This window comes from Oratosquilla oratoria, chromosome 7, assembly GCF_046742065.1.
Source record: "Oratosquilla oratoria isolate Oo_2021 chromosome 7, ASM4674206v1, whole genome shotgun sequence".
Taxonomy (NCBI): domain Eukaryota; kingdom Metazoa; phylum Arthropoda; class Malacostraca; order Stomatopoda; family Squillidae; genus Oratosquilla; species Oratosquilla oratoria.
The window spans coordinates 50,535,151-50,549,000 of record NC_134783.1 but is presented as its reverse complement, the minus strand read 5'-3'; the positions used below and the strand labels follow the sequence as shown (position 1 = coordinate 50,549,000).

At 40.4% G+C, this 13,850-nt stretch overlaps 1 protein-coding gene across 5 annotated transcripts in view; it reads right to left on the bottom strand.

The window, feature by feature from the left end:
* Positions 1–13,850, bottom strand: part of B52 (serine and arginine rich splicing factor B52) — a 55,423-nt gene that overhangs the window by 2,367 nt on the left and 39,206 nt on the right. For all 5 annotated transcript variants that reach the window (XM_076188223.1, XM_076188220.1, XM_076188221.1 and 2 more), the window contains 4 exons: positions 5,833–5,906; positions 740–922; positions 385–480; positions 71–244 (listed from right to left, as the gene is read on the bottom strand). In XM_076188223.1, the coding sequence (XP_076044338.1) occupies positions 71–244; positions 385–480; positions 740–922; positions 5,833–5,906 (527 nt within the window). The remainder of the gene's footprint in view (positions 1–70; positions 245–384; positions 481–739; positions 923–5,832; positions 5,907–13,850) is intronic.

The window sequence follows — 13,850 nt, the reverse complement described above, 5'->3', positions numbered from 1 at the left end:
GAAATTTTATACCATGCCATAGTTACGATTAGATGAGTTGGGTGAAGGTTAGACGATTACAGAAACGTACCTTGACTTAGATGCTGACTTGTCCTTTGAGCGTGACCTTGATCGGGACCTTGACCTAGAGCGTGACCTGGACCTGGACCTGGTTCTCGAACCTCTGGATCTCGAACCTCTGGACCTGGACCTTGATCTCGACTTTGAGCGTGACCTTGTCCGTGAACGCTTGTCGTGTTTATCTCTGCAAATGACGGATTACGAGGGTAAAGCAGAGAGAGAAAATTATGCATACAAGTGGTATGAATACCTCTTTCACTAGACTCCTCTCTGAGATTAATCTCAAGAGAGATGAAAAGCAGAAACACTAACTGAAATCCATACCTTGATCGTGATCTGCTGCCAGACTTGGACTTTGTGCGAGAACGTGACCTTGACCTTGAACGTGACCTTGACCCAGATCTGCTTCTGGATCGTGACCTAAGGATACAATGCATGGCTTGTTACCTCATTTCATTTAATCTACTTCCCTTATAAGGGGGAAATAGCCATTGGTATATGTAAAGGATATATATTTGTATTCTTAAATTCTATTGGTATATATATTTATATTCTTAAATTCTTTATCAATCTATTTGTCAGAAGACCTGTGGCCTTCAGGTAACCGGAAAAAAAAAAAAAAAAAAAGTATTAGCTTACTATGTTCCTGGCAATATCCAATAACTGAAGAACAACTAACCTTGATCTTGACCGGGAGCGTGATCTAGACCGAGAGCGTGAGGACGACCGTGACCTTGACCTGCGTGATCTTCGTGATGACCTGGAGTCATCCACTAGGTGAATTTTCCGACCATGAAGTTCTTTGCCATCGAGCTTCTCTAAAGCGTTCTTCATGTCTGAGTACGTAGCAAACTCCACCACCCTGAAAGATGGCAAGTAATGTACGAATAGTTCCACTGTGTCGCAATCCTCCTCCTCCTATTAACCTCTTTAATATGAGTCAAATATTTATGTGCACATCAAGTTGCCTGATGTACGATGATGCATCACAATATGTGCATTACAAAATATAAAATTACTGCTGTTATACTCTCTCTTTCATCCTGAATAAATATAATGTCACATACATGATCAACCCCGTTCACATGTATGTCACATACATGATCAACCCTGTTCACATGTATGTCACATACATGATCAACCCTGTTCACAGGTCCTGGAGCTGCAACGTCTACGTCGTGGGACCACCCCCCAACCCCAAGAGTTGGGGGCCAAACGGCAGCAACCACCCCTGGCCACCGGCTCTACGCAGGTGGCACCGATCCCCAAGAGGAGCTACGCCTACCTTGGGGAGTACCACAATCCTTTTTCCCAACATGCAATATTACGTTTTTTCTGCACCGAGGGGTGATTTTCCGGCGATCACCCCTCTTCTTCTACTTTTAGCTGGAGATGTAGAGAGCAATCCTGGGCCCACCACAAAATACACATGCCCAACATGCTCTAAACCCATTACTTCGAGCAGACAGACAAAGGGCTCAGTTCAGTGCAATATGTGCAAAAACTGGGCCCACCTCACTTGTACAACACTTGCTGACACAAACCAATACACAAACACTTGGACATGTTCTACCTGCCCTCCAGTAACCCCCCTACCACCTCCCCAACCACAGCCAGCACCCTCACCCACTCCCAATTTCCCTCTGCCCTTACCCCCGATTAGTACTCCCCTTCCTTTGTCCCCGATCTCTCCTTTCCCCCCCTCTGACCCAGATCCTACACCTTCCCCACTACCACCCCAACCTCAACCCCAAACGGCAACATACAACACATACAAAACACACAACATCAACATATTACAACACAACATTGACGGTATTAACACGAAAAAACATGAACTTGAACACTTTCTTAAACAACACAACATACACATTGCGATTTTACAAGAAACAAAACTAAGACACTCACACAAAACACCATCATTTCATAATTACACCACCATCAGACAAGACCGGACTGACGGCTATGGCGGTGGACTCATCACCCTGATCCACCATTCCATCTGTTTTGTGGACACAAGTGCCACAACCAAAATTCTCCTCCCTACCACAGATAACACAACAGAAATCCAATCCATTCGAATCCGCACAGGCAACAAATCAACACTGACAATAGTTAACATGTACATTCCCCCCCAATCATCCCCCACAGTTCCAGACACCTTCAGGCCTCATTTTAGCCAACTAGCCTCAATCCCCAACCTGATCATGGGTGGAGACTTCAACGCCAAGTCGTCTGCCTGGTATGTCGACAACCCTGACACAGACAGAGGGCTTGATATACAGACTCAGTTTGACTCATTGACTATCATGAACAACACACATAATCATACACATATCCCACACCAAGCCCTCTACACTCCCTCCTCTCCTGATATCACCTTTTGCTCCCCCTGCCTAACCCCAACAACATCATGGAGAGTGGTCGGAACCCTTGGCTCTGACCACCTTCCAATCATCATCACCACCAAAACAAGATGCACCCCAGTTGGCCACAGACACACTTACACCAATTACAAGAGAGCTAACTGGGAAGCTTTTACTGAAGAGACAGAACAACATTTTGAAACACTTAACAGTACACCAATCACAAACATAAACAATGCTGTGCACACTTTTAATACAATCATACAAAATGCAGACAAGAGATACATCCCTAGAGGCAACAGAAAATCACACAACCCCAACTTCACACCAGAAATCCACAGCCTCATCAGACAACATGACACACTTAAACACGGTACCCCCACACCTATCCCTCAAAACATAGCAGACCAAATACAAACACTAAACACTGTGATTGCCAATAAAATACATGAACAAAAAACACAAAATTGGCAAAACTTTATCAATACACTTGATCACAAAACAAACACCAGCAAATTGTACAAAACACTCAACAGCATTACACTATCCAACAGTAACACTACATGCTCTCACGCAGCAATAATCACAACAACAGATAATCTACCCTCAAACAGACAACAAGCAAACGCACTCATACGTCATTTTGCACAGACAAGCCATCTCACTTCTCACCCTGACGACCGACGCACCATTCGACGTAAGAAAGACTTTCCCACAGACTCAGACTATATACCCTTCATAGACAGTCAGACAAAACTCATAATACATAGTCTCAAGCACTCATCTGCCTGTGGCCCTGATAACATAAGCAACATCCACCTAAAACACATTGGACCACAAGGTATACATGCACTCACAAACATTGCAAACTACAGCTATTCACACAACACTATACCCGACATCTGGAAGCATGGTAAAATAATCACCATTCCAAAACCGAACAAAGACCCAACAATCCCAACATCGCACCGCCCAATCACACTTCTCTGCACCCCCTCTAAAGTCACTGAACGCCTAATACTTTAACTTGTCACACCACATATTCCCCTTGCTGACTCACAACACTGTTTTAGACCACTACACTCCACAAACACTCTTCTGACAAACCTCACACAAAGAATTTTAGATGGCATCAATTCAGATAGGCCCCACCAAAGAACACTTCTTATAACATTAGACATTAGTAAAGCTTTTGATGCTATCCCCCGCCACAACCTAACAAATAAAATATATAACACAGACATGCACAATAACACCAAAAGATGGCTGGCCAATTATCTGGCAGGTAGGAATGCTTACGTGTCATATAATGGCCAATCATCGCACATCAGAAACATTAAGAATGGAGTACCACAGGGCTCAGTTCTATCCCCCACACTATTTAATCTATACATGCATGACTTACCCACGCCAGACACCTCAGAAATACAAATCTCTTCCTACGCAGACGACATAACAATCACATGCACACATCGTAACACAGACAAAGCTGCAGAAATAATCCAGCCATACCTTAACACACTCAACACATGGTTCATCACAAACAGACTCAAAATAGCTCCAACCAAATCTACAGCAACACTTCTCACAAACTGGACAAAAGAACACAAATACATACCTCATCTCTACATCAACAACACTCTAATACCACACACAAACACACCGAAAATTCTTGGTGTAACATACGATACATCCATGTCTTTCAAACAACACATCACAAACATAAAAAACAAATGCACACCCAGACTTAACGCACTTAAGTCAATCACTGGAACAACATTTGGACAAAACAAAGAAACTAATATAACAATATACAAACAATGCATACGCTCAGTGTTGAATTATGCGAGTCCTGCATGGGCTCCTAATCTCAGTGAGACACACCACAACACCCTTCAAATCATACAAAACAAAGCCCTAAAAACAATTACAGGCTGCACAAATACAACACCTACAGACCATTTACACCATGAAACAAAAGTCCTCATAGTCAAGGACCACCTCGACATGAGAGGCACACAAACACTTGCCACAGCCACCACAAACACATTACACCCGCTACACTACATAGCAGAACACCCACACACACCAAGAAACATTAAAACAACACCCAAAGACCTTTATCATGCACAGATACTCTCTTCTCTTCCTCCACAACCACCAAATACCAGCCTCCGGAAACATATTCATAATCATATCACTCACCGCTCCATTAACACACTGAAAGACAACACACTGCTGCATGCCAGACCCCCTGATATCCACCCTTCTGAATCCTCTCTCCCACGAAAGGACAGAGTCCACTTGGCCAGACTGCGGTGCGGTCACCACCCAGCACTTCTAAGCTACCAGAAGAGGCTGGATGACCGCATTGTGAACAGCTGCCCAGGATGTAACACTTCACCCCATACCATACAACACATAATGGAAGACTGCATTATACACAATCATGCACGCAAACAACACAACATATGCTCTATAAAGGATTTGTGGGAAAACCCAGTTTCGGCTATGGCATTCCTTGGGGAGACGGGACTGCTCGGACAGACAGTCTAGGGAACAATGACAACAACAACAACAACAACAACCCTGTTCACAAAATATGGGAGTCAAACAGCTGCAATTACAAAATAAATATAATCTGGAACCCAACATCAGCATCCTTATATACCCCACTCACAGCTCATGACACATACATGGATGTCATCGTATTGAGGTTAATCTATCAACCAATCCATTGCCCCTGGTCTCTTGCAGAAGACCCATGGTTTCAGGTAACCAGCAACAACCCCTCAGTGGGTCAACAAATCACTCAGGGATGATGTATTGTGCTGTTGTCCTTGGATTGCTAGTGTGGGTTATTTTAGTTTGAGGTGTTCTGAGTCTCTGTGGTGGTTGCATCTGGGGCAGAAAGGTGACAATGACCAAAGTATACTCTCACTTGGCCAACTTATTATAAACCCTTCACTCTATCCATCCACCTCATTTTCTGTGTTCTCAAGCTAGTGAATACAAATCTGTGACACATTCTTTCCTACATTAGCCTTTTCAATATGAGTCAAATACTCACGTGCACGTTATGTTGCCTGATGTATCATGATGCATCACAAAACGTGCATTATAAAATATAAATTTACAGCTATTATACTCCTTCTTTCACCAAGAATGTTTATAACCACAGTAAATGCAATCAAACCTGTTCACAGAGTACAGGGGTCACTCAGCTACAATAACAAAATAAATATGATCAGGACATTGATGCCAGCATCCTCGTTTACCCACTCACGCCTCATGACACCTCCATTGGCATCATAGTATTCTAGGGTTTAAGGAACCAAAGTATTGCAAGTATGAATCCTAGCAACATAAATATGAACCAGAACAAGACCCAACTACTAACACTCACCCCTCATTGCGACGATGTTTGTGTGCATCTGCGTACGTGACCTCTCCAGCCTGACGCATGAAATCCTTCAGGTCCTGGTGATGAAATATATAGCATAAGCTCTCTTTCAAGGAGTCCTGTTACACTTAATAATGGAAAAGTAAATAAATAGAACAAATTCATTCTTTGCAACACAAAGTTGGCTGCAGCTACCATGGAAATGATTGACCATGCAAGAACACCCCCAAACTTAAAAATAAACTTAGATAAGCTTTATCCCCACCTGTGGTCATTCAATTGCATTATACATCTTATACATCAAAATTAACTTAGGATACATATAGTCTCAGAAACAATGAACAGAGATAGGTTTCAGCCTCAAAAATCAAGAAATCTAAGGAAGACCTCTGTGTTTGGATCTGACTTGAATGTCATCTCACAGAGGACTTGTAATTGCATGACAGACTATCCTGACTATTGACCCCTTGCTTTAAGGTGTCCTAACCTACAACAGCTTTTCTACCCGCAATTACCTGCCTCGCACCTGGGGAACACTTAGTCAAGGGAAACCCGGAGTCGAGACAAGACCAGAGGGCCACAGCGCTGGAAGAAGTCGTGGTGGTGTCTAGTGGACCCTCACACAGAAGCAGCAGCAGCAACCGAGCGGCATCACCTGCTCTAACACCCTCCTCCTCCTTTCCTCACCCTCTCCATAACCCTGGTGGAGGGGCTACAAGGTTCCCCTCCAGCAAGGCTGACACTTGTCCCGTGACGGGGTTCTGGTGGCCTTTTCCTGCACCAGATCGGCTTTTTCTGCGCAGGTGATCTCATCCACGGATGGGCCTCACTTAGCATGACTGCCTGCCTGTCTGCCTGCCTCACACGGGAGGCAAGAACGCCCTTCATCTCTAGCACGACACCCAACGCTCCACACGTGACCTTATGCGACCCTCCTCAATCAAGCCTCAAGCTTACGACCTCTTGAGCTCTCTTACGTTGTCTTAAAAAGACATTGTTATGATATTAGCTGTAACGTGTCATCATGGCATTATTGGCTTCACAATACCCCTGTGGATGACTGCAAAATCACAAAAAGTAAAAATTTGTAATGACGTTAAATTATTCTTTAATATCAACTGCTTTGAAAGAAAATACTAACACAAAAACACACACATAGATAAATAAAAACAAGTATGCATACACACACACACACATATTATATACATACATATGAAGACTTAAATCCACTTTTTTTTTTTTTGAGGACGTTTATTGTACAACAGTGTGGCCTATAATAGATCCTCCTCAACTGTATATCAACAATAACAAATGACTTGGGTAAAATATTCCTAGTTGTTTATTTCTTTTAACAAATGCCTTTGTATGTGGTTGACCCTGCATTCCATTTGGCGTTAGTAATTCCGTACTTCTTCTGTACCAATTCTAAGAGAGGTTCATACATGTCACCTAATTTGGTAAGTTTGTTCTTTGCTTGTATGGAAATTAATAATACCTGTTGCCTTGAGTTTCATTGACTGGATATCTGCAGCTCCTAAGATCCTGTAGATCTCTCTAGGAAGACACTTTGGTTCTCCGTTTGTGTTGTTACTGTGGAACGTGTGCCTGCCATTTATTTGATCAATTTGTTTGTTATCATTTGTCTGTTTGTTTATAATTTCCCTGATTATCATTTATTATAATTCATGTCAATTTATTATTACCAACTATTTACCTGTTTGTTTATTAATTAACTTTACTTATCTATTTATTTATCATTATTATCATATATATATATATATATATATTTTGCCATCCAACCAAATTATGGACTCCTATCAGCTAGCTCCTCCTTTGAAACTTTCTGTAAGAAAGGAGCAATCATTAGTATTCAGCTCTCCGTATGTGAAAAGGTGGAAAGAATACAGTTGATGCTGAAAGAGATCTTGGGCCTAGTCTGCAGACGGAGTGTCAGCACCTTGGGGCTGCGCCTTCAGGTGGAGGGAGGGATTTGACAGGTTTAAATGGGCAACAGAGAGATGGCTCTCTCTGCCGTCCATCTTGCAAGACCACCACTACCAATTACCTATCATTGGTCCCATAAAGATATTAGATTAAAATATATAAAAATCTGACTGAGCATCTTAAATTAACACAGGTAGATGATATTTCCCTCAGCTTTAACATAATAATGTTATGAATGGCATTAAAGCTTATCTATCTATCTATCTATATGCCAAGGGCCTCTTCCCCAGTATAAGGAGGGTAGCCAAGTCAAAAAGGTACAGACCCATTCCTACCCACCACCCTGGTTTCCCCCCTCATCAGCTCCCCTTCATCCGCAAAGAGCTAAGATGAGAGAGAAACAAGGGTGGTAGCTGAGAGTGGAATTGGGTGGGAATGGGTGTGTGCCTTCTGACTTGGCTACCTCTCTTATACAAGGGAAAAAGCCCTTGAAAATTAGATAACTTTCAAATTATTCACAAAAACAATTGCTACTTTATCTTTGGTATATATACATATATATGTAATAAAACCACTTGGAAAATAAAATGAAAGGTGACTGAACGTTTTCGTTTATTTAAGACATTTTGAAAATGTCTTAAATAGACGAAAACGTTCGGTCGCCTTTCAATTTATTTTCCAAGTGGTTTTATTACACATTTTGTGAATCACGTGTTTTTGGGATTTATTCGCGTGTATATATATATATATATATATATATCTTTGCTTTTAAGGTTTCTTCTTTTCCTTTACCTACCTTGCAGCTTTCATTACACATTTTTCATCCATTTTTTAACTTCTTGGGTCTTTTTGTCAGACAACAGGGACAATGGATCGATTGACTGACTTTTGACAGACCTATCCAAGACTGACAAAAATATTAAATTCTTAGTGATGAATATATGTCTTACCACAGAAAATTCAAAATAAATGATGATGAAATCAATTGATCAATCAATTTGTTGCCCCAGATCTCTCTTGCAGGAAACCTATTATTCCTTAATTACTGGCAATTGCCACTAGATAACCTATGAGTCACTCAAGGAAGAAATATGCTATTGTCTGGGTAAAGCCTTGTTAACATGTGGTCAGTTTAGTAGTTGCTCATGCTAGCTGCATGTTAACTTAACCGGCAAGTTAGTATTGACATTAAGATAGTTTGGAGGCAAGTTTACTAACTTTCTGTTGACATTGGGGATGTAGTTTACATGTCGCTAACACTAACACCTATTAAACTAGCCTGGTGTCAACAAGGCTTAAGGTTACAGTTGGGTGGAATAGATGAGGTGCTCAGTCAGTATCTTCTGTATGGTGATTACATCTGGGGCATTTTGCTTCTATGGCCAGGCTTATTCTGTGCTGGTGTGCTGGATGGTGATCTGACCAATCATGTGGTGTTCGGGTTGTCGTGCAAAGGATTTCTCTGTATGGCTACATCTGGAGGTGTTTGGTGATTGGTCTTGGAGTACTCGTTCTGTGATCCAAAGTTCTACATGTTTTTGTACGAATATATTGTGTGGCTACATCCCTTGTAAGGTGTAGCAGTGATGGTTGGTTTATATATCCAAGTTTTTTTTTTTTTTTCTACCTCCCTTGGTACACGTATGTATACTGTATGGCAGTGGTGGTAGGTTGTATATGTCTTGAGTAGTGTAGTAGTAGTGGTTGGTTGTATATATCTGATTTTTTTTTTTTTTTTTTCTACCTCCCTTGAGTGGCAGTGGTGGTATGTCTTGAGTAGTATGCCGACTTTATTTACTTATTTTGCGTGTAGAGTGAGAAATGAGGAGGTGAGGAGGAGAACAGGGGTGAAAAAGGAGCTGGGAGATAGGGTTGATGAAAGAATATTAGGATGGTTTGGACACATGGAAAGAATGAGTGAAGAAAGACTAGTAAAAGAGGTATGGAAGGCAGATGTGGAGGGAGTGAACATGAGGGGACGTCCTAGGATGAGGTGGATGGATGGGGTGAAGGGGGCTTTGGGGAAGAGGGGAATGTCTGCTGAGGAAGGAAGGGAGAGGACGGAAGACAGAGGTGAGTGGAGAATGGTTGTATATGGATGATGATGTGATTGCATGAGGAGAAATGGGCGGGGGGTGGGGTAGTATGTGAGAGTAAATTTTGACGCAGCCCGAAGGGATTTCTCCCCGTCCTCTCCTTATATGCAAGGGGGGACGGAGAGGGGGGGGGTCACCGATTAAATGAAGCGGCCTTGCTGTGGATGTGCTGTCTTGCGACACTGCTTCTGACCCAGGGCGGTGGGCAAGGTGCAGGGATGACCCGTCATCCAGGAGGTGCTCAGATGAGAGGGAGGGTGGGAGGGGTGTGGAGTGTATTAGGGATGAAATGGGTGGGAGTGTTTCTATGCCTTTCCCTTTTTGGCTACCTCCCTTGAAAGGGGGAAAAAGCCTTGGTATATGAATGTGTGTGTGTGTGTGTGTGTGTGTGTGTGTGTGTGTGTGTGTGTGTGATCATACATTTGGTGAAGAATGGGGAGAGAATAAGCAGAAAGGTTTACATGATAAAGAAAATTTTTTGACTCTTGAAATATTTACAATGGCTCGGGTTCCGAATAGTGACTGTCATAACGCGACTTCACAATCGCGATTCTTTTAAAACAGCGACCATCACAACAGCGACCACATGATAGCGATTGTATTATAAGAGCGACTGTCATAACAGCGACATTATCGCATCAGCAGTCCTCCAAATGTTGCTATCATTATTTTTTTATCATTGAAAGAAAATATATTATTAAAAAAAAAAAAAAAAATTACTTATACATCATTTCAGGTAACAATATTTTTTGCACATGCTGTGTGAAAATGAAATGAAATTTATGAAACAAATTATCTAAATTGAAATTATACAACTTTCATATGTGGACTAAGGTAAGTGGTGTTACCATTGCACAAAAAGTTGCCTAACATTGATAACATATTATAACAAGGAGTCTAGGGTTGGGTTGTTCAAAAACTAATTCTGGCGTTAGTTTATCTTGATGTTCATGATGCTTAATGTCAAGATAGATTTAACGCCAAGATAATGCAAAATTTTGTTTTGAACAACCCAGTCCAGAAGTTCAACATTATTATGAGCATGCAGGAGGGTAGCTGATGGAATGTAGGATGTTTCGGCCAGAACTCTGCAGGGTAGGACATTTCGGCCAGTCCTCCAAATGTTGCTATTATTATTTACTTATTATTGAAAGAAAATATATTATTAAAAGAATTAAGAAATATATATATATATATCATTTCAAGTGACAATATTTTTTTAACATACTATGTGAAAACGAAATTAAATTTGTGAAACAAATTATCTGAATTGCAATTATACAGTGCACCAAATTATCTAAATTAAAATCATACAACTTTCATGTGTGGACTAAGGTAAATGGTGTTATTGTTGCACAAAAAGTTGCCCAACATTGATAACATATTATAACAAGGAGTCTAGGGTTGGGTTGTTCAAAAACTAATTCTGGCGTTAGTTTATCTTGATGGTCATGATGCTTAATGTCAAGATAGATTTAACGCCAAGACAATGTAAAAATTTGTTTTGAACAACCCAGTCCAGAAGTTCAACATCATTATGAGCATACAGGAGGGGAGCGCATGGAATGTAGGATGTTTCGGCCACTGACGTTTCGGCCAGAACTCTGCAGGGTAGGACGTTTCGGCCAGTCCTCCAAATGTTGCTATTATTATTTACTTATTATTGAAAGAAAATGTATTATTAAAAGAATTAAAGAAATATTTATAATTTCAAGTGACAATATTTTTGCACATACTGTGTGAAAACGAAATTAATTTTATGAAACAAATTATCTGAATTGAAATTATACAGTGCACCAAATTATCTAAATTAAAATTATATAGCTTTCATGTGTGGACTAAGGTAAATGGTGTTATTGTTGCACAAAAAGTTGCCCAACATTGATAACATATTATAACAAGGAGTCTAGGGTTGGGTTGTTCAAAAACTAATTCTGGCGTTAGTTTATCTTGATGTTAAAAGTCATGGTAACGCTCTGTGTTACCATGATGTTTAATGTCAAGATAGATTTAACGCCAAGATAGTGCAAAAAATTATTTTGAACAACCCAGTCCAGAAGTTCAACATCATTATGAGCATGCAGGAGGGGAGCGCATCGAATGTAGGATGTTTCGGCCACAAACGTTTCGGCCAGAACTCTGCAGGGTACGACATTTCGGCCAATCCTAAATGTTGCTATTATTATTTACTTATTATTGAAAGAAAAATATTATTAAAAGAATTAAAAAAACCGACGTAGGATGTTTCGGCCAGTCCTCCAAATGTTGTTATTATTATTTACTTATTATTGAAAGAAAATATATTATTAAAAGAATTAAAGAAATATATATCATTTCAAGTGACAATATTTTTTGCACATACTGTGTGAAAACGAAATTAAATTCATGAAACAAATTATCTAAATTGAAATTATACAGTGCACCAAATTATCTAAATTAAAATTATACAGCTTTCATGTGTGGACTAAGGTAAATGGTGTTATTGTTGCACAAAAAGTTGCATAACATTGATAACATATCATAACAAGGAGTCTAGGGTTGGGTTGTTCAAAAACTAATTCTGGCGTTAGTTTATCTTGTTGTTAAAAGTCATGGTAACGCTCTGTGTTACCATGATGTTTAATGTCAAGATAGATTCAACGCCAAGATAGTGCAAAAAATTATTTTGAACAACCCAGTCCAGAAGTTCAACATCATTATGAGCATGCAGGAGGGGAGCGCATCGAATATAGGATGTTTTGGTCACAGACGTTTCGGCAACTGATGTTTCGGCCAGAACTCTGCAGGGTACGACGTTTCGGCCAATCCTAAATGTTGCTATTATTATTTACTTATTATTGAAAGAAAAATATTATTAAAAGAATTAAAAAACCGACGACCGAGCAACCGACCAGTAAATTCACTTCAGTGAACTTATCTCACGAAGTGAACACAAACATGTAAACACAAACAAATAAATATGAGCGATAGAAACATAAGTCTGCGACCTTTTGAGCATATTTCATTCTGAACCTATCTCACAAAGTAAACACAACTGAACGCGTAAATACAAACACGAAAACACAAGCAATTGAAACATAAGTCTGCGACCATTCTGACCGGTCGATAGTAAAGTCGATATTATTACAGTCGCTGTTATAATGCGGTCGCCATTAGGACAGTCGCCGTTTTGAAAGTCGCTCACCTGATTACGTCGCCCTTATGAAGTCGCTATTATGACTGTCGCTGTTTTGACAGTCGCTATCCGGCCCGGATCCCATTAACAATTGGGTGACTGGTAACTAAACAGCTACAAAGACCATTAAAAATAAAAATACAAGACTTTTTTGAAAATATTTCATATAGGAAAAGGTAATGTATTACAGATCAATGATACCCCAACTAAAATATAAAGCTGGTTAAATAGTAATGATTCAGATTAATGTTACAAAACTCCTCCCCTATCAGGAGGCTATAACAGTGCCCCTTTTACATATCTAAAACTATCCACTTCCTCCAGTCTCTCTCCCTTAGTATTCACTTCCAATATGCTGCCACTTTCTCCTCTCACACATCTCATCACCTTACTTTTACCCACATTCATCTTCAACTTCCTTCTTTCGTACACCTTCCTAAACTGTCACTAACTTCCTCAATCCCTTCTCTGATCCTGCCACAAGCGTAATGTCGTCAGCAAACAACAACTGGTTTATCTCCCACTTTCCTCCATTTTTTTTAACCATCTCCAATCCCTGACCCAATACCCTTGCATTTACCTCTTGCACCACTCCATCCATGTATAAATTGAACAGCCAAGGCAACATAACACATCCCTGGCGAAGTCCCACCTTTACATCAAACCATTCACTCTCTTCATTTCTAATCCTAACACAAGCTCTACTACTCTTAAAAACTCTTGACTACTCTTAAAAGCTTTCCTCCTATACCATATATCTGCAATACCTCCCACTATACCTTCCTGTCTACCCTATCATAAGCCCT